This window comes from Artibeus jamaicensis, unplaced genomic scaffold (assembly GCF_021234435.1).
Source record: "Artibeus jamaicensis isolate MK-2021 breed Jamaican fruit bat unplaced genomic scaffold, CSHL_Jam_final contig_923, whole genome shotgun sequence".
Lineage (NCBI taxonomy): Eukaryota > Metazoa > Chordata > Mammalia > Chiroptera > Phyllostomidae > Artibeus > Artibeus jamaicensis.
This window is the reverse complement of record NW_026522014.1, coordinates 9,791,633-9,816,548: the sequence shown is the minus strand read 5'-3', so window position 1 is coordinate 9,816,548 and position 24,916 is coordinate 9,791,633. Positions and strand designations below refer to the sequence as shown.

The 24,916-nt window shown below is 38.0% G+C and overlaps 1 protein-coding gene across 1 annotated transcript in view; it reads left to right on the top strand.

Moving 5' to 3' along the window:
- Positions 1-5,395: 5,395 nt before the first annotated feature.
- VWDE (von Willebrand factor D and EGF domains) overlaps positions 5,396-24,916 on the top strand; it is a 63,918-nt gene continuing 44,397 nt past the window's right edge. Inside the window, exons 1-7 of the mRNA XM_053655054.1 lie at positions 5,396-5,462; positions 12,790-12,974; positions 15,716-15,947; positions 19,204-19,269; positions 22,081-22,328; positions 22,894-22,983; positions 24,060-24,204. Of these exons, the coding sequence (XP_053511029.1) occupies positions 5,396-5,462; positions 12,790-12,974; positions 15,716-15,947; positions 19,204-19,269; positions 22,081-22,328; positions 22,894-22,983; positions 24,060-24,204 (1,033 nt within the window). The remainder of the gene's footprint in view (positions 5,463-12,789; positions 12,975-15,715; positions 15,948-19,203; positions 19,270-22,080; positions 22,329-22,893; positions 22,984-24,059; positions 24,205-24,916) is intronic.

Genomic DNA, 24,916 nt, shown 5'->3' with positions numbered 1-24,916 from the left:
AACTTCTTGTCTCAGTTTCATACAAACAAATCTTTAAGAGGTTTTACTTTACTCCATCCTATAGTAAATAGCATGGCTTGTGATTTTTGAGGTAGCTTTAAAAAATTATGGCTTAAGGTATAAAATTTTTCCAATAAAGTTTCAAAATTAAGTCATGGAAATGAGACTTATTTTTTATTTTTATTTTTTTTACTTTGAGGGCACATCACTTAAAACTGGGACAGTGAAACAAAAAAGGGCCTAACACAGGAGAAGCAGCAGGAAAGCCCAGGCTGGGCTGCCTGGGAAGCTCACTGAGGCAGGTTTAGGGGGCGGGCCTTGGATGAGCTGCGGCTGCCCATTGCTCCCTCGTCTGCAAGTCTGGTGCGGATCTGAGAGTTTACAAGCTGCTTGCCTGTGGGGGAGGTGGAGTGGAGAGGGAGGGAAATGGTGTGGTCATGCTCCTGAGAGGGAGAGAGCACATCAAGATACAATTTTTTATCAAACATTTTCTCAGGGATTTTCATTTTGGAGAACAATAAATAAAAGCCAAGAACACACATATGATATACAAATTTATTTTCCTTCTTAAAGCAAGTCTGGGAAACAATATTGACTTTTTTTCAAAATGAAACAAAGACTTATCATATGACCCAGCAACTTCATTTCTAGACCTCTACGCAAAATAATGAACATATGAGGTCTGTCCAGAAAAAGTCCGACCATTGTTAATATAACGAGAATGGTTTGCAAAGAATGGTAAAGCTACAACATGAATAATTTTGAAAAATGAGAGAAGCCAGTTACAGAAGAACATATATGTTCCCATTCAGATGGACTGTCCCCAAAAGGCAAATATATAGAGACATAAAGGAAATTAGTTATTGCCTAAGATTGGAGGTTGGAGTGGAAAGAGACTGTAAGTTAGAATCAGTTTTCTCTTTAAAGTATTGAAAATGTCCTAAAATTAGATTCTGTTAATGTTTGTACAACTCTATAAATATGCTAACATTCAGTGAATTATACACTAAAAATAGGTAAATTTTATGTTATGCAAATTATACCTCAATAAAACTATTTTAGAAAATGAGTTTGCAGCTTGTAAAATTTTGACTCATTTCAAGTTGAATCAGGGTGGGTGTTTGGGACAGTTGGACAAAAACTAAATTTACTGACATCTATCAGGTTGTTTTGTAAATCTAACTATTGTCGTAAATAATAAAATTACTGCTCCAATAGTATCAAACATTCCTACTATGGTTATAGAATTTAACTAATTATATATTACAACTTATCATTGTGAGACTTAAAATGCTTTATGATTTAGAAAATGATGGTAACATAAATCATATAAACAAAACCAGAAATGCCACACAGCCTCACCACCTGCTGCAGCATTTTATCCAAGGCTTCTAGAGGAATCTAAATAACAGTCAGGGGTAAGCATGACTCTTACTAGCCAGACATTTCAATTATAAAGGTATTTTATAATATATATTTAGGATGCAAACAGTATTGCTTACGTCTATGGATGGCAGTTAAAAGGGAAAATATACACTTTTACCAACTCTATTCAAAGAAACTTTGGTACTCTATTCTCATTTTAAATCACATTATGGAAAATACTAAGTTCAAACAATCTATTAAAGTAACTATTTTTAAAACTTCCTTTTATTATGTAAAGATAATAGAAACAAAATCTTTGAAAAGTAGTTTCCCAGTTTTGGGTAAAACTTCTGGTCTGTAAGACAGGAAAGCTGCTTAGCCGGTAAAGTTATGTCGCCACGTTGCAATCTTCATGGTATTATAACAGGACTGAATGATAGGAAATCAGTTTGTCAACCTCTACTGTTATGTCCAAAAGTCAACTTAGTCAAGGACTAAGCCGAGTCTCTACTCTACTGAACTTTTCCAAAAAGTCTGTTTGGAGTCAATGACATTGAGATCTGTTCATATAGAAGGACCGCTTTTTGGCTGATGGGTAGAAGATTCATTAGATTTTTTTTCCTATTGTGGCAAAATATACATATATAAATTTACCATTTTAAAGCATTTTGAAATGTGTAGTTCACTAGTGATAAGTACATTGACGTTGTTGTGCAAGTGTCACCACTGTCTGTCTCCAGAACTTTGTCATCTCTCTGAACTGAAACCCTGTATCCATTGAACAGTAGCTCACCATCGCCCCCTCCCTCCAGCCCTTGGCAACTACCATTCTATTTTCTGTGTGAACTTGACTGCTCTAGGTACTTCATTTAAATAAAATCATACAGTATTTGTGCTTTTGTGGTTGGCTTACTTCACTTTGCATAATGTCTTCAAGGTTTATTTATGTTTGTAGCTTGTATCAGAATTTCCTTCCCTTTTAAATCTGAATTTTCTATTGTATGTACATAGCACATCTTGTTGGGTTTGTCTAATGTTTTCACAGTTGTGAATATTGCTGCTATGGACGTGGGGACAGAAAGATTGATGCCAGGCATGCAGCTCCCCTTTCCCAGGTTAGCCATGTTACTTTCTAAAGGCATGCCACTATAAACATGATAAACTTCACAGTTAATGGATGCTCTTAACAAAGTTTCTTCAACATAGCAAGTCTCTCATTGACTACTCTTCAAAAAGAGAAAAAAGAACATGCTGTTGTTGAGAACAATGGGTCTGTTTCACTTAGTATCTCTGTCTGGGAGCAATGGCTGCTGGAACGGAAACTCAGAACCAGAGCCAAGGCATTAATTTGTGGAACTCATGCATTGGGCTTGACATCCTCCTTTTTCCCCATATCATTTCCATGAATCCCCCCAGAAAGATGTATCGGGTGACAGCAAGAATCTCTGTAAAACATACAAAGACCAAGGAATTCATACGTTACATAAATGTGAGTTTTTTCCGTAAGGGTACTCCAAATTAGACTGCATACTGTACCAGGATAATGCTGGAAAAAATGTAGCTTTATATAATAGCATTATATTAAAAAGTATAGTTATATGGTATTGCACCTTTGTTTTATTAACTATTATATACATTCATGTTAGTGATTATAAACTATTATATACATTCATGTTAGTGATTCTGTGCCACACATTTATCTAAGGGCTCTTTCCAGACTCCTCCTCCCACCTCTCCCCACAGACAAACTCCTTTGTTTCTTAAACTACAGGGTGGGCATAATCACTATCCTTCCCACTGCACAGAGGCTACACAGCCAGTAAAGTGGTAGCAGATCTCGGTTTAGAACCCAGGTGTCCTGACCCCAGTGTTTATACTAATCACTGTGTCTTCCTGCACCCTGAATCTGGGGGATTTGCCCATACAAGTTCATGATCATTTGGAAATGATCCTGGTAGGAGTGCAGTTATTTTTTTCCCAAGGAAATCATCATTTGAAATTTTCTCCTAACAGGTTTGTTTTCCCAGTAGAGTTACAGTGTACTTATTAGCTCTTTTCCTCTTCCCTCAACATTCTCTACTATTTTTCTCTTGGCAATATTTACTGCATTTTACAAGTACCATCAGTATTAATAATTAGAATACCATGCATGTATTGTTTTTCTCCTTTTTCAAAAATAAAGTAAAAAATACCAATTTTTGGTGCACTTTCCTTCATATATATTAAAACAGCAGTTTTACACCTTTTTGTTTCTCATTCAGTCCTGTAACTAACTTTTATTTAGTATATTCTTGCATACCCAAAACGGTTTACATGAAATCTCCATGGAGATTTAAAAAACAATTTGTTTTCCATTTGTTTTCCATCTTCCCTCACTTATATGGAGGAAAACTGGTTTTCTGTCTATTGTAAACTCACAAACTGCTATTCATCAGTCAAACATGGAAGGGAAGTGAGACCTGTTACGATTTAAATCATATACTCAGGGTTTATTGGAAGTTAGGTAAGTGATATTGTGCCCCAAGAAAGTATAAAAGTTGACTGCATTTTTATAGATATTGCTGTATAATAAATTTACAAAAATCCTGTTATAATTTAATCCTGATTATAGCCATTTCCTTATTCCTGGTGATTTCACAAATAGATGAGAAAACTTCCATTTTTCTGTCCCAGTTTTATTAGGGCTTTTATAAGATGAAACAAAAAGACATGCACTAAAAATCTCTGTGATTTCATCCTGCTCACATTGAAGTGTCCTTCCACAGTCAGATTTCAGGGTGAAAATCATCTGCCCACCCCTACCACAGTTATATTTCACTTTTGTTCTAGAAGATTGGGTGCCTTCTCTGCATGTTAAGGGGGGCTCTGTAGAAGTTTTGTGTACCCCGAGATGGGTTAATGCTTCTTCTTTTGGAAACAGGTTTTAAACTTTTAAATGGCAACTTCTCTTTTAAATAAAACTTTCTAAGTGCTTTAAAAAATAACTTATTTATATATCTGGGTACCTCCTGTCTTTAGCACCACACGGAGTTCAAGACTCAGTTCCCCAAATCTACAGATGGAATCGTGTTCTCAGCCTCGGTGCCCACCGGGAGCCCAGGACAATCTGTGCTGACCGCTGTCTTCTTCCCCCTCAGATGCAGGCTCTGCAGGCAAAGTCCCAAGTAGTGAATAAAAGGGACACTAGAACTGAGACTGTCCAACAAAAGCTAGGAGAGTGAGGTTTTATTTAATAACATAAAAATGCACAAGCAGTTTTCTGAAATGTGTGTGTGTGGGGGGTCCCTCTACAGAGGCCACCACACATCTGAGGCCAACTTCGGATTGGAGACCATCCCCAAGGCAGCCTTGGGAGCCTCGTGACCGTGTGCTGAAGGCTCCGGAGTCACCACTGAGAGAGCTCCTGGGATTCTGACTCAGCAAATACAGGATGACTGACCATACGTGTTGGAAAATATCTAAATGTCCTCCCTTCCATTTCTGAAAACTTGTCATAGAAGTAGAGGAAAAGAACGACTTCTGTGGCAACAGTAATCTGGACTGGCTGCCCCCATCTTCATCTCAGGTGACCAGATTAAAAATCCTCTGCACGTATGATAGGGCGCTGCCCTTTTCAACAGAACCTTTTAAGACTTCTTTTATTGGAGGTCCATCTGAAGGGTTTCTGGGATTATCACGTTTTCCTAAAGCACTTGTTGGAGAGCCGGACGAGGTGCCAAGCTATGTCCTGGGGAGCTTGCCTCCTGGATGAGCGATTTCTACGGACATTCCACGTCCCACAATCAGGGACCGCCAGGGTGCACCTCAGTCTCCTGGGACAAACTGGGCGTGGCTCCGTGGCAGGCGGGCTGGGGGTGGGGGTCCGGGAGGGAGGAGTCACCACGCTAGTGCCGCTGGCCCTGGAAAAGGTTGGCAGCGTCCCAGAGAGAGAACGAGGAGAGACCCTGAAGGCCGGCTGCTGCGAACCCCTTCTCCCTGCACCCACGGCTGGGGCTCTGCGATGCGATCGTCCCTACCCATGGCAGCAGCGATGCCTGGCGGAGTTTGGATGCTGGTGCTGCCTCTGATGCTCCTGGCCCCGGGGAATGGTCAGCAAGGTAGGGCGCTGGGGGATGGGAGCGCAGGTGCGCCACTGGGACTTTTGGGAGAAGGGTGGCTTCCCGGGCGATATGCGGAGCGTCCCTGTGAATATGTATGGCTGCATCTGATATTTGTCCCTCACTGACTGACTTCTGCTGTGACCAACTGTTTTGGGATGATCACTTTTAGTTTTCATTAGTGCACCGGTGGCTGCTGCCTCCTCTTCCCCTGCCTTGAGACCCTCGGTCCTGTTTTTTGGTGGGTTTTTTTTTTTGGTTTCCTGCTGATATTCTCCTCCTTAAAGTCCCTTTAAGGTGAGACATTTTGTTTTGGATATTTGTTATTTTAGCTGCAATTGGATGCAAATTATCCAAAAAGAGTTTAGTTCCAAACTGCGTGATTTCTACTCCACTCCTACCCCAGAGCCGGGAATAATACATGAGCATTTTATTCCTACAATAAATCAGTAACTTAAGTTTTGTGATAACATTTTTGCGTAGCTGTTAGAATCCGTTTTTTTGCTACTTACCGCAACAGAGATTTCTATGGAGAGAATAGCAGCCCTCCCACTTCTTTATCCACGACAAAGAAAAGTTCAAAGTACCATGAAGTTAAAACAAAATATCCACTCAAGGCTGAAGACTGAAGTTTGCACATTTCCTTGGCTGGAGCTGAAACACCCAAAACTTCTCTGGAAGCAGCACAGAACAGATCCTCGAGGCGGAGCAGAGGGGAGTGGCCGCCCGAGGATTCGCCAAAAGCGGAGCTGGAGGAGACAGAGCAGAGCTGGGGCAGAGATGCCCAGGCTGTGAGGCTGAAGAGGGACCTGGCCCCAGGGACGCCTGGCCCTGTTTCACAGCAGCCAGGGTGTACCATTGTCTGGCTGTTCTAAAGCAGTGTAGTTTTCACAGTCCTGCTGTATTACCTTCCAGCTGTTTGCACTAAAAGAACTTTTCTTCGTCACTGCATCCCAAGTTGGGGATTCCTGTTTGTGTTTAAATTAGCACCAACGACTTTGGTTGACATTCCAGGGGGCCCAAGGTGGGGCTCTGAAGCCAGGACTACATCTCCTGACACCTTTCCAACACCTGCTCTGTGGAGCCTGAACAACCCCTGGGCTGGGGTTGTCTTCCTGGAGGCACCTGAGGAACTCCCGAGCTATGACTGTGACTCATTGAATTCAACTCGACTGAGTGAATTTTTACCACACCCTGACTAGGTATTACTAGTGCCCCAGAAGTTCAGAGGGGTTAAGTATCACTCTCAGGGTCAGGCAGCTTTTGATTAGGAAAGCCTGGGGAGAAGCCCCAGTTGTCTCATGCTGGTACCTATACTCCTTCTGGACAAGCCTGCTTCTCAGCATCATACAACCCTCACTATTTGTAGGTGCAAAGGCAAAAGGGCACTACTGGAATGACAGTTGTTTAGAAGCCTTTAATCTTGGGCAGAGGTGCAATGAGAGGATAATCTTCTAGAACGTGAGGCTCTCAAGGGCAGAATTAACAGCTCTCTTTCCTTATGGGAATACTGACTGTGTGATTCAGGACTGTGGCGAGTAGGGTACAGGGATGACAGGCGGTGGTGCACTCCCATCTCATGTGGCTGGGAAGCTTCTGGCAGCCTGTCTGTGCCAGGGAATCCCGCTGAGCACGGAGAAACTGCATCCCAGCAACATGCATCCCCCCGTTTGCCACGGGTCACACCAGCAGTTAGAAGAACAGGCCATAATGGAATCTTTTGAGGATGTGGGAAATGGCGGTAAATTCATTATATGGCCAACACCAAAACGCATCCACACAGATGCACCACTCTATGCACAGTAATAACAAAGGCAGTTACCCCTTCAAACACACAGACAAAGAACCAGACAAAGAACATTTTGAAAAGAGTGAGTATTGTAGACAAATGGGCCATTCCAAACCCACTGAAGTCTCTCTGGGCACAAATTATTGCCAACACACAGTATATAATACTTTAGACATAGTTACTTCACACACACTGGCAAGCTCAACATACTGGCAATTCGATACAAAGTGATAGCTCCAAACACACCCAACTCTCTGGGCATCTTGACTTTCTGGTCCAAATAACCCAAGCACATCCTAGGAACCACATGTCCACTTCAACTTAGGGACAGAGGATCCAGACTGGAATTTCTTTGAGGCTATATCAGACCAATTTATATATTTTTCTTATTTTTTAAGGGACATAGAAGGCATTCATTTATTTGTTTCAAGAAATGAAAGAATTGACCCACTTCAGAAAAGTTGCCATCTGCTCCCCATCTTGAATGGGTGAGTGGATGGTAACATTGGAGAGCCATTCTAGTCGATGTCCACAAGTTCCATACATAGCTACAGTGTTCCCTCCTTGACTCTGAGAGTTGCAGAATGGGGGACGGACGAGGGAACTGACCTCTGGATTATGTTCCCCCCATCCAGAACCAGCTCTGGATCATCTCCTCCCTAGTTTTTGTGATGATTTAGATCCCTTTTGGGTGATGCAGAGGCTCCTGTCTTCCTGGGGTGAGAAACCCTGTCCTGGGCCCCCTGGGCTGTTCTGGTCCTTCTCCTTTTGCTCTCCCTGAGTGATTCCGTGGGATCTGAGGATTGACTGGTCCTCCTGCTTCCTACCGGAATAGGAAGGCCTTTTGGTGGAAGTTTTCTTCTTTTCCTTTGTCTTTCTAAGGGCTCTGGCCTGGCATTGGGAGACTCTCTGGCCCCCACTCTATTCACCCATATTGTTTTTACTCGGCCAGGCTGAGATGAAGCGTCCAACTCCTGGGCCTTCCAAGGTCTCTGTAACAGGGCCGCTGGCCACCTCCCCTCCTGCATCCACACTCACACTGCCCTTGGGTGTTACTGCTGCTGCCCCCGGTTCTGGCCCCTGGTCAGGCCCTGCTAATGCTGAGGCTCAAAAGCCGCTCTGTCCCTAAGCACACAGCATTTGTTTGAAGCATATAGCTGGACTTCCTCCCCACCAGCATAAGCGAGAGAAGAGGCCCCAGACACCTCATCAACTATGGTGAGGATTCTGATGCTGACCTGGTCGTTGTCACCTTCTCCATGGAGCTCTACAACCTGTGCTGAGAGGAGGAACAAGGAAGCAGGGAAAAAGTAAGTGAGAGTAGAAAGGGCTATCACAGGTCTTCAAGAGCGTATCATTAAAAGAACCTTTGAGGTTACTGAGTCCAGTTTCCCGGTGGATGCAGAAATGCCCCAATGGCTCCCTCACTGCAGCTTTGCTCACATAGTTCCAGGGCCAGGGAGAGCACTAGTGCCATTCACTGGGGAGCATCCGCACACTTTTACTTTGTACACTTGCCTCAGCACTTCCACAAAACCGATTTGTACAGGGAGACTGCTTGTGAAAAGCTACGTCCCTTTTACATTCTGATAGCTACTAACAAATTGTGTGCCTGTGTGCAAAGCATGCTATAGGGCCACAGGTTTACACAAAAATCAGTTCATGGCTCAGATATAGAGAGGGCTTTCTCACAGTTAAAAATGTCCTGCAGCAGATCAGACTGCCTCAGTCCACGGTCGTGTGTGAGTGGGCCAGACAGAGTGGATGGTCTGGATGCTGTTGACAGGATTACACCGTTGGGTGTGGGGTTGGAGGAACTGACGCCTAAGGGACCTCTGGTATTCAGAAGCACTTGGGACCTCCTCCCCCATGTGGCAAGGCCCTCACATAACAGCTCATCTGGCCTGAGCCCTTCCACATGCAGTGTCTCCCCAGTCAGCCTAAGGGAGCAGCCGGAGAGCCTTCTGTTGCTCTCCTGGAGCAATGGGGCCCCGCTCTGAGAGTTTCTGCAAAAACTCACTGCTGGGCTCTGCTTGTCTTCTGTCTCTGACTCAGGTAAGTCCACCATTTCACAAGCTGGTATGGCGTGGGTACCGCTGTAAGCCTCTACTGGTGGTCCCGGAAGAACACCAGGTCTTCCCAGTGTGCAAACAGGTCTACTCTTGCATTTGAAGGGGGCCATAATTGTAGGTAAAAAGAACAGCCAGTAGCAAACTTCAGACAGAGCTGTTTTTTCTCATGACTGTGGATGGATAACATACAAACTTCAAAGGAAGCAGCCTGGTCAGCTCCACGCTATTCTCTGACTTGAGTCCTTTTCCCGGGGAGTGTCTGTCATGTTTGGCACTGACTGCACACCTGACGGTCGGTTCTGCCAGCAGCATGATGTCAGGTATTATGATGTCGTAGCTGGTATATGCGATGCCCACAGTGACCATCTGCACACAGTTGTGCACATCGATCAGTTCCCCTTCTTTGCTTATCTGGATGAAGTCGCTCTCAAATATGGGAATGCACTTGAACCTGGTGAACTCGCCCTTGCGCAGCTGCCACTGCAGTTTTCCCATGCAGCCCCAGAACATGGGCAGCAAGTATCTGTTCTGGGTGCTTCCCCGCCTGCCATGCCTCTCTTTCAGTAAGACTGCTGCATATCCTCTCTGGAACCTCCACCTTGGTCTGAACTGCAGCCCCTTGCTGGCCACCCTATAAGCTTTTGCTGTCCACTGTGACCTGCAGTCAGCTGTCACACACAGCACTGTGTCCTCATCCCCACAGCAGCTCCTGCAGAAAAAGACAGCATCCTCCTGCAAACAGCCACCCCACAAGGGTGGTGAGAACACCGCGTTTTTACATGTTCTGCTATGTGAACCACAAGTACACTTCATCGAAGCCATGTGGTTTCATGCAGCTACCACAGGCAATGATATGTAAATGATTAGCATTCACAGGAAAACCACCTGCTATTAATCTATAATGGTGATACTAATAGGTGACAAATACTTCAGGCTTTATAAGAATTGAATACATTTTTGAGTCTTTGGTTAATGTTTTCTTGTATAATTATCCTAGAATTTCTGTTAAATATTAACTTCAGTCACCAAGTTGGAATTTGAGAACGTGCACAGAAGTTGAGCAGGGAAAGCTTGTCTAAGACTCTCCTCTTTCTCAAGCCTGCGTTCAGCCATAGATGTCAGCAACTGCTTTCTCTGCTTTCTCCTTTTCTTTTTTCTCACTAGTTCAGTTACTGGGCTTCTTATTTTTTCTGGAAATACTGAGCTTGCTATTTGTTATCTACAAGGGGAATTAATATGTTATATAAGATAAATACTGCTTTTATTTTTCAGTAATTGTTTTTACCTCAGGAAAAAAATTACATTAGCTTTTCTTGATTGTTCTATGTTATACAGACAAGCACTTAAAATGAAAGGTGACTTGTTCTCATATTGTGTTTCCTTATATTTTTTCAGAAATAAATCTGATCTCTGTATAAATTTTTACAGTTTGAAAAAAATATGTGCTACATTTCTAACTGCTTGGGTATAATTTTGTCTGTTTATCTTTTTATCTCAATCTGTTTGACTAAGGCAATTCTGCTCTGCAAACAAAGGGAGGTAAACACTCACCCATGTAAAATTTTAAAAAGAGTGTTAAGACCCAATTTACTAAGTTATCTCATAAAATAATACACCTTAACAAGGTATCTTTAGTCTGTGCCGTTTTTGATCTGCTTACAGATGGACTAGATGCTCATGAAGAACTGTTCAAAGTACATGTAATAACATTAAATATATATTCATTAGATAAAATACTTCAAGGAAAATGGGCAATATTTATAAAGGAATTTACTTCAATGTTTACTATGAATCACATAACCCTCTATTGCCTCTCTAGAACAAATAGTCTTGTGATCCTTTATGTGATCTTGTGTATGCCAGTTTCAATTTATGCAAATCCTTGCCAACACTTGATATTATTTGAGATTTTGATTCCAGTCATCATTGTGGGTGTGAAGTGACATCTCATTGTGGTTTCATTGCACTTCCCTGGTAGCCAATGATGTAACTCATTTTTTCATGTATTTATTGGTTATTTGCATATCTTCTTTGCAGAAATACCTACTCAGACCTTTCAACAATTTTTTTAAAGATTTTATTTAGAGAGAGGGGAAGGGAAAGAAAAAGAGAGGGAAAGAGACATCAATGTGTGGTTGCCCCTCACATGTCCCCAACTGGGGACCTGTCCTGCAACTCAGGCATGTGCCCTGACTGGGAATTGAACTGGCCACCCTTCAGTTTGCAGGCCCATGCTCAACCCACTCAGCTACACCAGCCAGGGCATCCTTCAACAATTTCTAAATTGGGTTGTTGGCCTTTTTGTTATTGAGTCATATGATTTATTTGTATATTTTAGATACAATTCTCTTACCAGATGTGATTTGCAATTACTTTTTCCCATTCTGTGGGTTTCTTTTCACCTTTTTGATAATATCCTTTAAAGTAGAAGTTTTTACTTTCAATAAAGTCCAATTTTTCTCTTTCCTTGTTGGTGCTTTGTTGTCATATTATGAAATCCAAGGCCAAATCTAAAATCATGAAGATTTACCCCAACAATTTCTCTAAGTGTTTTACAGTTTTAGCTCTTTAATCCATTTTGAGTTTAAATTTTGTCAGTGTTATAATGTGAGGGTCCTCCTTTACCCTTTTGCATGCTGATAGCCAGTTTTCTCAACATCATTTGCTGAAAAGCCTGTCCATTTCCCATTGAGTGATCTTGGCCCCTATATCAAAAATCCATTGAAAACCACAGCTATACGGGCCTATTTCTGGACTCTCAATTTCATTCATCACTCTAATGTCTCTGCTTGAGCCAGCACCACACTGTCTTAATTACAGCTGCTTTGTAGCAAGTGTTGAAAAGGGAGAACCTGAGTACTCCTGTCTTGTTCTTTTTCAAGATTGGTTTAGCTATTCTGGGTCCCTTGAAATTTCACATGAATTTTAGAATTAGTTTGTCATTTTCCACAAAGGAGTCAGCTGGTATTCTGATAAAGACTGTGATGAGTTTGCATGTCAATCCAGGGAATACTGACATCTTAACACCAGGAAGTCTTCTAATCCATGAACATGGATGTATTTACTTAGATCATAAATTTCTTCTAACAAGGTGTGGTAGAAGTAACAAATCCTAAAGGTGATCAATTCGTAAAGTATATAAATGTCTAACTGCTAAGTGGCACACCTGAAACTAATATACGATATGTCAACTGCAAACAGAAAATTTTTTTAAATATTGCTTGTCCAAATTAAGTGAAAATAAAGTTCTTGAAGCTCAAGTATGTAAAAAAAAAAGCATTCTAAGTTTGAGTTAAGTCATCTTTGACTATTAAGAGACACCAACACTACAGATGGTCTGTCTTTATATGCAATTACAGGTTGATTTGACTTAGTTTCTTTTGTTTGGGGAATCTATTTTAATTGAGAACTGAACTATTTTCATGAAGAATGCACTTGCATAAAGACCCCTATCTTCCCCTCGTAGCTCAGGAGTGCTCTCCCGGGGGACACCAGTTACTTCAGAGCCCTCACAGAAGCATCCGTTTTGACTCACTGCACCTCCAGCCGTCAGCCCCTGAAGACCTGATATGTGACCATTCCCTTGCGGCTGGATGGTACCGATTCCTCATCTTTGGAAGACCTGCTGAGATGCCAACCAAATGTGTCGAGGTATTTCAGCTCTCACCAAGAACTACATGTGCTTTTTCTTATGTATTTTTTAATAGGAGGATTGAAAAAAATAGGAGGATTGAACCTTATTATAACCAATTTATTTCCCAAGCTGAATTATTATTTTAATCTTGTATCAGGATTGAATTAAAGTGAAGTATTCTTGTTTTTTATTATATTATGTAATAAAGATAGTAACAGTTTATGCTATGCTCATGCAGTCCCCTAAGTGTTTTACCTGCAGGATCTCATATAATTTTTACAGCATCTCTAGAATGCAGTCTGTCATTTCTATTTCCACTACACAGTGAGGGACATATGTTCTTTGATAGAACACTCCTAGAGTCACCAAGCCAGCAGGTCAACCAGTCAAGTTGGATCACAGGTCATCATTCCCCAGGGCTCATGTACTTAACCACAAGTAACATGCAAACCTGCTTCCATTCTTGTCAGTCTTAAACAGAAGGCTAATTTTCCTTATTGTTAACAAAAACAGGAAACAATAATTTTGCAATTATTTTGCAAAAACAGGAATTATCTTCCCTTTTAAGCATGTAATTAATGTGAAAAAAACCTCAGGAAAGATATCCAAATTTTAAGTTGTGACATTATAGCTGCCTTGTTTTCTCCTTTTGATTTATTTGCTTGTCACTTTTGTGATGTTTTGCTTTCAATAAACAAAAAAAAATGTGAGGAAAGTCACTACATCCTTTAATGTTTGAGTTGTTTTGGTTCTGTATTTTAGTTCTTTGCATAAATTAACTATAACTGATCTAGAACCTCACACAAATGTGAAGGTGAAGTGGCTCCTTTACCCCTGGCTCTTTTCCTGGAAGTCGGCTGTGCCCCAGGGGAGAGCGATCCCTGTTCCCATTCTCCATGCCCCGTTGAACAAGTCTTCGCACCATCTGGCTACAGAATTCATAGAATTTTCTTTTTGTCTACAGGATAATACAGGCCTGAGTAAATAAATTTTTACTTATAATATTTAAGTAAACTACTTAAACATTATATGTGCATTATAGAATATTTAGAAAATAAAGGAAAAGTGATAGACTAACACTCGTTTTTAATCCACCCACACACTCATTCTACCATTAACATTTTTCAATTGTTCCTTCTTATTTATATTGTTTGATAAGGTTCATGCTGTATGTTCAGTTACATAAGCGTGTTTATTTTTGAGATGTAGCTACATATTCAAATTTTCCTGTTATTAAAAGTTCTTGATACCAGTTTGAATATAATATTCTGTCATATATACATCATATAAACCATTAGCATATGTGTACTTTCAGGCTTTTGCTATAAGTAATTCTGCCATTAGCAAATGTACATATAAATCATTTTTCTATTTTAGTCTTTTTGAGGTTTTAAATACATATAATTAAATTGTTTTTTAAAATATAAGGTTATTTTTTAATTCCAGTAGCAATAGATAAAAATACCTTTTCTAATGCTAAATATTCTCATGTACTCATTAAAAATCTGTATTTATTCTTTAAATTATGTTTGTGTACTTTGTCCTCTTGTGATCTTAGAATTTAAAATGGATATCGCATGGTTAAAATAAAATAAAAATATAATGTAACCATAAATAATATAATCCACACTAAATATGTTATTGACAGGTAATTTTATCTTTCTTTAACTCTTGTCTTATTTTTTAAATTATTTTTTAATTTAACCACAATCTTTTCCTCTATGATTTCCCCTTGTTTTTAAGCATGAAAATAACAATAATACTCAAAATCATAATCTGGCTAATAATTATTGAGCTCTTGCTATGTAGAAGTTGTGTTATATGCATTACTTTATTTATACTTCACAATACTGTGAGGTGGGTACCACAATTCACCTAATCAAAAGGGAAGAATGTTAAGTGCTTAAGGTCATGCCTTTTCTAAGTGCCTCAGTTCTTCCCAAGTCATATATAGTCTTTTTTCCCCCCCGGGTTAATTTCCTATTTAATTTTATTTTTCATCTGAATCTGATTTTGCTAATTGGCTACAAATGAGGCTTTAACTTCATTTTTTCTCCAAATTGCCCTCCAGCTGTTTCCACTAGATTTTGAAAAATCCTCTCCTCTCCTGATTTTTTATGCCTCCTGAACTATACATTAACTTCTTTTTTTAATCTTTTTAATTTAATTTTTAAATATATTTTATTGATTATGCCATTACATTTGTTCTATTTCCCCCCTTCATTCCCCTCCACTCTGCACCCCCCACCCCCACCATTCCCCCCCTTTAGTTCATGACCACGTGTCTCAAGTTCTTTAGATTCTATATTTCCCATACTATTCTTGCCTTCCTCCCTATTTTCTACATACCATCTATGCTACTTAACTTCTTACATATACTATTTCCGTCTAAGATCAGTTAATCTTTGTGCTACAGGTAAAGATGACTTCAGACTGACTTATTCTGTCTTAGAATGAATCAGCTATTTTACTACATTATCTGATACTGAATTTCTCTTGTTCATAATACAAATGTAACAAATGGAGTAAAAATATTTAAATCAAGTAAGATGATCATAATTATGAAGAATCTACCTCTAAGTGCACTATTCCAGAGTTACCTTTTTTTATAGTCTAGGTACAAGTTATTAGAGTTTTCATAAGTATGATTGAGAACTGAATACTTTAAAGGTTGTTTAGATGAAAATGCAAAACTGCTTTATCTACCATGTGTGACAATGAATTGGATTTTGACTTTTTGTTTTCTCTGATGCAAAAGATGAACCATTGTGGAACACAGGCTCCCATCTGGCTGTCTCTGCGAGAGTCAGAAACACTGCCTCCTCCTGGAGAGATCAAGCAACTGACAGCTTGTGCCACGTGGCAGTTTTTGCTCAGCACTACCAAAGACTGTTGTCTTTTTCAAATCCCAGTGTCTGTAAGAAACTGTGGACAATTTTTTGTGTACTTCCTACAACCCACTCAGGGATGTATGGGATATTGTGCAGAAGGTAAGAAAACATGGATAATACAGATCAACTGCTAATCACAGAACTGTGTGTGTTGATGTGTTTGTGCCATTCTCTGGTAGGTTGCATGGAGTGAATGCAAAGCTCACGAGATTTGGTCACTACTATTGCTGGAGTGATGCTAAATTTCTGGTTTAAATTGGCCAGGTTTGTTTAGGATTCTTTGTCAAGATCTTAGTACCTTCAAAAAATAATTGTTGATGTGAAAGTACCAAAGGTTAACCTCGCTGGTAATGATGTCATTTATTTGATAACATGCAATAACTGTGATAACATGTCATTTATTTGACAAGATGCAATAATTCTGATAACATTCGATAACAACAGCACTTCTCCATTATGGTATTCTTCCTCAAAAGCCATAACCCCAGTCTAATTATGAGCAAATTCATATGTAGAAGATAAAATACTGGAAGATACTGTTATCTACCAGTGTTACTAAACTAAGCAACAATTGCTAATAATAACAATTATATGAGCAACACCTATGAATATGTTCATCCTGAGGTTGTTAGACTTTCCAAACTAGAAAACCCCAAATAACACAAGTACAGCAAAATGTGGCAAAGTATATACATACAATCACAAATCACCCTTAATGGTATGGATGAAGAGATTAAGATTTGCTGTAGGAGAGAAACTGGAGGTGAGAGGGGGATGTCATTTAGGATGGTGTGTCACCAGAGAAAGCCTCTTCTGAGAACAGGGCACCGACACCGAGGGTTTGAGGGTCAACAGCCCTTGGGCAGGTATCTGAGGGGAAGAACGGCCCAGGGAGGAACAATGCATGAGAGACTTAAGGTGGTAAGAATGTGCTGTTCTTATGAGAGTGAAGGTGACAGGGCTGAGGGAGAGCGTAATGAGACAAAGATTTGGAGGGGCAATGGGAGGGGAGGGGTGGCTGACATTTAGGGAGTTCTGCATTTTCTGTGTGTTGAGAAACCTTTGGACAATTACCCTGAGAGAGTGAGCCAGTGAATCTCCGCATTTCTCAACAGCTGCTGGCCACCTAAACCTGGCTGCAAGCAGTATGTTCAATACAGGAATCTGCCATCTGCTCGGTTAGTGGCATGTCACCGAGAAAGAGAAAATCCAGAGAGATGGGGCAGCTTCACCAGCTGGCCAATGTGACAGATTCTGAAAAATGTCTCTTGGATTTCTCTCAATACTCTTGCCATAAAAAAATTTAAAAAACAAACAGTTCATTTTTGCAAAATTCCAAATAACATCAACAAATATTTGTGTAAAGTTCTGTAGGTATTTCTACAGAAATAGGTATTCTGTGTAGGTATTACACAGAAAAAATATCTATGTAAATTTAAGAAACACTGACAACTATTAAAAATGAAAACAAACAAATAACAAGTTCAATAGAAATATTACTGTTGCATACACTAAAGTTAAAAATTCAATTTTAAAATTTGCATTTTTATGGCATGATTTTAAAACAAAAATATTTCCTGTTTTGTATTATTACTACCAACCGCTAAATTTCTCAGGTTTGAATATTCAACATTATTTCTCTCTTTTACTACCTTCAAGTCCTCCTTCTGGTTTTAGGGAGAGGGGATTTCTGGGAACTGATTTTTGTTTCTGCTCTTAATGTTTGACGTTAATGAGACATATGCATGAATTATCCTCTCTGACGTGCGAATAAAGGCTTACCTTAAAATACCATTAGGACTTGAGTTAGACTGCAAGGATGGCAAACGGAAGTGACAGCCTCACCGTGAATGTGGAGCAGGTGTTCGCTGCTGAGGGTGATATGGCCGTTTTAAAATGTCAGCGCAGGTCTCCATGAGTCTCCGGCTTTCCTTTCAGGGTGACAGGGTTGGGGTCCATGTTAGCCTTTTTATCTGCATTTAGATAGAAAATAGTACCAATTTTGCATAGTTCTTCCAGAAAAATAAAGATGAGTGACTACTTCTAAACTCTATCAGACTAGCATTATTCTGAAACTAAAATCAGATACAGACATTACAAAGAAAGAGAGGTACAGAACAATGTCCCTCAAGAATATAAATGCAACAACTTCATCATCTAGTTGGAAAATTTAATGGAATCCACAAAATAGCCGTTAGAGCTATTAAGTGAGGGTGGCAATGTTGAAAGAAAAAGGTCAACAGGCAAAATCAGTTATAGTTCTTTATGCTAGCAATGAAAAATTAGAAATTTTGTCTAAAAGACCAATAATAATACCAAATATATAAAATAGTAATAAATATGGGAAAAATGTGCATGAACTATAAAACAATTGTAAAATTTTGCTAACAGAAACGATCGAAGGCCTGAAATAATGGAATGATAAACCATGCCCATAAAATCAAAAGACTTTAAGATGTCAGTTCTCATCAAAATATATAGCTCCAAAAAAGTCCTAATCAATATTCCAGCAATCTTTTTCTGTGTGTGGAAATTGACAAGTTCATTCTAAAATTTATTTGGACACAGAAAGTACCTACAATTCCTAAACTACTTTGACAAGGAATAAAACTGGATAATTTACACCACCTGACTTTCAGACTCATTCTAAAGTTACAGCAATCTACAGCGTGCTATGTTAGCATCAAGGTAGACAAATAGATCAATGGAAAAGAAAAGAAAGTCCCAAAGTAAACCAGCATTGGCACTGGATTTATAAGTATCATCATGATAGTTGTTGACATATTTTTGTAATCCTGTGCATGACCGTGGGGAAAGCAATTTCCAAGGAATTGAAAAACTAACTGTTGTATAACTTTCTGGAGATTTTAATGTTTCATTACTTAATGCAGACAAAAATTTGGAAAACAAGATACAGAAGCTACAATAATTTCAAAATATAAACCCAAATTATCTCTATTTGATTTCATCCTGAAAGAGAAACAGTTTGTTATAAAAAAAAAGGAATGTTTTGCCCTGACTGGTGTGGCTCAATGGACTGAGCACCAGCCTGTGAACCAAAGGGTCGCTGGTTTGATTCCAAGTCAGGGCACATGCCTGGGTTGCAGGCCAGGTTCCCCTGTATGGGGCACTGGGGCATGCAAGGGGCAACCATATATTGATGTTTCTCTCCTTCTCTTTCCCCCTCTCTTTCCCTCTCTCTAAAAATAAATAAGTAAAACCTTTAAAAAAAAGGAATGTTTTAATCTGTATTAAAACATACCTCTCTGAAGAACTGTCATCTCATACAAATATTTAAATATATTTATATCTTTTTGTTCAATTAGATAAATATTAAAAAATTAACTTTTTGCAGCTGTTTCTGATGCAAAATTACACCCATGCGGTCCTGATGAAATTGAAATAGGAGGTGACTGTGTTCGTAAGTATCAGATTGTATTTTTAATAATGTATTTATAAACTAATAATTTCAACAGGCTTTTATGTTGTGACTTACTTTAGATGTTGATTATGATAACATCCAGCTTAGTGGATATCAAAAATAAAAATCACTTTATCATGCCTGTAAGAAATAGTACTGGAATCAGAAAAGGTGCAGAGTTGGGCGTGTTCATGCCCTATAGATGTGTGTTTATTGGTAGAGCCTTTTCATGAGAAAATTTAGCAATTTATCTCAACAATCTTCAAAGTCCACATGTATTTGTTCCTACAACTTGACTCCCAAAAATCTAGTTTAGAGAAATATTTAAAGATGTGTGCAGGTACAGCATTTACAATAGCATTTTCCTAATAATATGGAACAATTGTAACTACCCAATAAGTACTGGTTGACTAAATATTTTTGATGTATCCATGATAAAATATTCTGCAAATGATATTAAAATGCAGGAACACACTTTTTACATTAGTAGATACTCATGCTATTCTGAAACTGAGCAATGGGATTATGCGCCACAATCTCATTTTTGACTTCTAGGAATGATTGCATTTGTACCAAATAAGTCTTGAAAGATACACCAAAAGTGTTAATGTGGTCATAATTTTTCTTTCCTTTTCAATCTGTAATTTTCATTTTCTAACTTAGTTAAAAATTTTGTCATTTCAAATATTAAGAAATCCCCTGCTATAATATTCCTTAAGATGAATCACTCTAAGTAGGTTGTCTAATTGAATGTATGATGTGTTCCTAAAGAACTGGCAGAAATCAAAATTATTTATGGAAACATTAGCCTTTTTCTGGCAACTGTTGGCCATATGTAATATTCTAAGTGAATATGGGATTGTTGACATATAATCAATATATTTAACAAAAAAAATTATGGTGAAATAAACCATAATGTTGTAAAACAAATTAGGTTAGATTGTGTAACATTTAGATATCATGACTAAAAATTAATATAATTTGTCTTCGAATAATTTATATTATAGTCCCTGAAATAAATACTCTAAGTAGCTTTTCCATGTTCTATTCCAGTTGTAAATGAATTTTCCAGTCCCCTTTTCTAGCATTCTTTAAACAATCCAATATTTTATGGGAAAGTCTCAGTGTAATTAGACCCTGCAATTTAAGTTCTTGAGAGAATAAGATAATATTCCTAATAAAAGTAACTTTAATCACAAAGTATAATTGTTTGGCTATTCTGTATAACAGGTTTGGATTATCTTCATCATACACGTTTATTGAAGTGAAATTACTTTCCTTCCTTGAATAAGCAATAAATTTAAGCTACTTGTTATGCAATTTATAATGTTTATTCAATTAACTGGAAAAATGCTATATGAAATCATACACAATTTGCACAAGTAACACTTGCATAAAAAAAGTAAAACATTAACAAATAAAGTTTCATGATAAAAAAGACTATATTAACATATTTAGCATATGGTAAGAGCAGAGTTGACAATGCAGTAAAAATTGTACTTTTCAAGCAGAAATAATTTATATGTCATTTTTGAAAACTTTAAGTTTCTTTTAACAAATTTTCTTTGCTCTACGGTTCCAAGCAATGATCAGCTCACTCAGATAGTTGATGCTACTTAAAATATTGCAACTACTTAATTATCAAAAATTTAATTTTTATGAATTGCTTAATTTTAGTCATTTTTCATTTCTTATTCCTAATAATTATTTCTCTAGTTTCTCTCCATTTAAAAATAAATTCAACTTATTTTTTAACTTATTTAATAAGATATTTTTGCTCGGATACATTTTTAAAAATCAATTCATCCTCATTAGTAGTCTATTATTTCCTTCAAGTCTGAATATGATGATTTGGCCTAATGTTTAAAATGTTTGAGAGAATATATATTATTTAGTTTAATTTGAGATGCTAGGGTCTGTAGTCTGATATCTAACAAAATAATATTAAAATATTAAAAAATACATAAGGTGCCCCCCCACACATTTAGATTAAAGCTTCTCATAATTTTTCAAAATCTATATTACAGAACTGAAAAATTAATATTTTGATGATCATGTACATCATATAAAATTTATACATTTTAGGACATTTTAAAATCTTTTAAAATTCATCACTCAAATAATTTTCTCTTTTCTAAAACAAAATATTAAAAAACTTACTTAGAAACATTTTAGATTTCCATATTTAATCTTTCAAATACCCCAAAATAAAAACTGTTAAATCTCTCTAAATTCCTGGAGGAATCTTCATACATTTTAACCTCAGAAAAATGAAAAGAATAAGACTATTTTTTAACAGTGGTCTATCTCACTGAGACAGTATAATCACTCCCATCAGGAACAGCTCTTTCAATGCAGAGTAATAGAGAATTGTGTTGTAAGAGTAAATTATAACAGTAGACTAGTAAGTCATTTGATTTTACATTATAGTGACTATTTTTCAACAAAAATTATAATGTAGAAAACCTTAATTATTGTTTGTTTTATCTTCTAGAAAAGGTAATAGCTTAACAAAGGTAAATTATACTTTTTTGTTCAGGAGCTAGACTTTTCAAGGGTAGGCATATTCAACATACATTAATATAAGCTTGATTGGCTGATGAATTTGTCTGTTATCAATATTTATATGATTATGGGTGAAAATAAGAATGTGCTACTTTGCTGATTGCTAGAGAAAATTATTTTTTCTATAAATGTGTTTTATTTTCTCTCATTATAAATCCATGAGTTAGTCTTTGTGTGCTTTTCCCATAAGCCAATCTCCTTTCTTTGAGAAGCCCAACTACAAATTATGCATTTTTCTCCCACCAGGCCAGCTGTCTGCCTCATTGCCACCAGCACCTCCAGGAAGGCCCGAGGTTGTGGCGGAGCTGATTGAGTCCAGGGTTTTCTGCAGGTGTGCTTTTGATGTTTCCCCTGCAAACAACTCAGTGGGATTCCTCATAGCTTGGTCTAGGCTTTCTTCTCAGGAAATGAAAGAGGAGCTGAAGCAGGAGACTACAGTTCAGGCATTCTCTCTGTTAGAACTGGACGGTGTCAATCTCAGACTGGGAGACAGGGTATGTTGAAAAACAATCGGGTTTTCTTTTCTGTTTATGAATCTATTAACTTGCAAAATGGATTTCTAAGTCATATCCTAAAACTAGTTTTTGTCCCCATAATATGAAACACTGACATTTTTCTTTTTCTTTTTTCCTTGGTAATCATGCCGACTCCAGTGATAACTGGATGAGTCAGTGATCTTAGTGACTTGGGACTATTTGCTTCCAGCAAGTCACTGATTATTACTGATGAAAGCTTGTAACTTTATTATTCTTTGTGGTCATAAATGGTATACTTTTATTCTATAAATAATATTCCCTTTTTTACAATGATATCACTTATTATCCACTTTTAAATACATCTTAAGTGCAAAGTCTACAACAATTTTCATTGAGATTTGAATAATTACTACTTTATAAAGATGAATTTTTTCTCAATTTTTAAGCCAGTTTTTTAATTTTTTAGTTTATCTCCTAAATGCCACTTACCAAAAATTAAAGTTAAGTACTTAAATTATAATAATTTACACATATTTCTCCATAATGTTATTGCTAAATAATTATTTGTTAATGATATTTACAGATATTCTGCACAGCTTCCATCTTTTTCTTGGAGAACCCACAAGTAAAAAGTTTAGCCATTGAAAGCCGAGAATTCTTTGCAGGCATTAAGGTATGTAGCAGTGGAGATGGATCAGAAAGATGACTCCTCTGAAACTGTGTTTTCTGTTTTTTTTTAATCTTATTTGTTGTGTTCATAGTTGTTAAGTTTTGATAGTGTGTCACTTCAGGACTGTAATAATACTGTAAAAATAAAGATTTACAAGCAATGAAAATGCCAGGACCTCACAGAACTGAAAACCAGTATAAAGCTTGTTCCTGAATAAAGACCATTCATACACAGCAGGGACCAGGGGAAAGAGTGAGAAGAGTGAACTGCGTTGTCAGGAGAGCACAGTTACAGCGGGAGAGGAAGTAGAGCTTAGATCTTAGAAACACAGAACCAACCATTGGGTCTACTCTGGTGAGAACTCAGTAGACCATGAGGATTAGCAGACAGCCACCAGGGACTTTCTGATTAGACTAACAGTGACAGTATTCTGTACTAAGAACCATCTGTTTTGAAAGCTAGCCAAGAGCCAAGATTGCATAAAAACTTCCTGCCTCAAAAAGAAATTCATCTACCAACCAGGATAGGGACCAGTCCTAGATTTCAGCACTCAGTAACTCCAGCTGTGGAAAGCAGAAGCTGAGAAATAAGCTGAAGATTGAGACATTTCAAGTGACAATAATATTTTGATTTTGGTGTTAAAAGTAATTGGATGTCTAACTAATATTAGGGATGATATTAATCCCTAAGCATGGATAAACTCCCCCATGGTGTGCCAGTAAACATCAGCACACAAAGGGAGGAATACAGGAATCCTTCTGTCTCCTTTGTTCTGCAGTGCCCACCACAGAACCGGAATCACTATGACAGGCTCCAACCAGACTGGCCACCACGTGTCAGAGAACCAAACACCCAGACTCCGAGCATTGCGGCAACTCCACACATTCTTCTGTGTGTTGCTGCTGTTTTTGAGAGTTTGGTTTTAATTGATCTTGTGTAATTAAAAGTAAATTCCAGTGCTTAAGTCATCACTACTGGCTCATTTAACAAAACATGACCTAGTGAGAAAAAACACCCTTTCAAAATTACATCATAAATTCTATTTTTACATGACTGCTTTGTGTATTTTCTTGTACCAGTTACAACCTGAATTGAGCACTGTATCAGAAGATGGAAAAGAATACCAGCTGAGGATAGAGAGCACAATTCCTATAGTTTGTTCTGAATTCAGTGAGCTTGATCAGGAATGCAAAATCTCATTAAAACTGAAAACCGTTGATCAAGGTAATATACTAAATCCATTCTATTTTATTCTTAGATCTCGAATGATAACTAATGCTTTTTTAAACTCACTGAAGTGTTCTCATATAAGTCATTGTGTTACAGGTTTACATCAAATTACAGCTTGATCATATTAATGACACTGAACCACATTTATGATTGCCAGAGTAATCCACATTGAGTCCACATTTATCCCTCCTGGGCTCAAAGTATAGATTTAAAAGAAAATAATGAACAATATTCACCTCCTGCTCCTTCTCCCTTTTCTCCTTTTCCTCATCCTCCTGTTTATTCTTCTCTTGACTTCGTTTTCAGGGATTGACGAATAAAGTGCTCTTTAAGATTTTCCAAATCATATCAAATGAGTGAGGGGTGATGAGTTTTGCTAACAGTTCAAGCCTCTGCACCATGGATCTCATAATGCATTCTCTGTACTTCTCTCCCTAACATAAGCTTATGTTTAAGATCTTTTAAATTTTTTTCTATTTAACTTATTAATTCTATAGATTGTACTTCACATGGCCACATGCATGCCACCGTCACAGTCATATGCACCTAAGATTCTTCCACAGAAGATAATAAGGGGACAAACCATGTGTGCCAGTTATAGGACTGACGGTTCTTTTGCCTTCCTAAGTCTCTGAAGCAGAGACCAAAACACATTAAAAGATACATAATTTAAAATATAACCTTTAAGAGAGATTACAATTCTGTT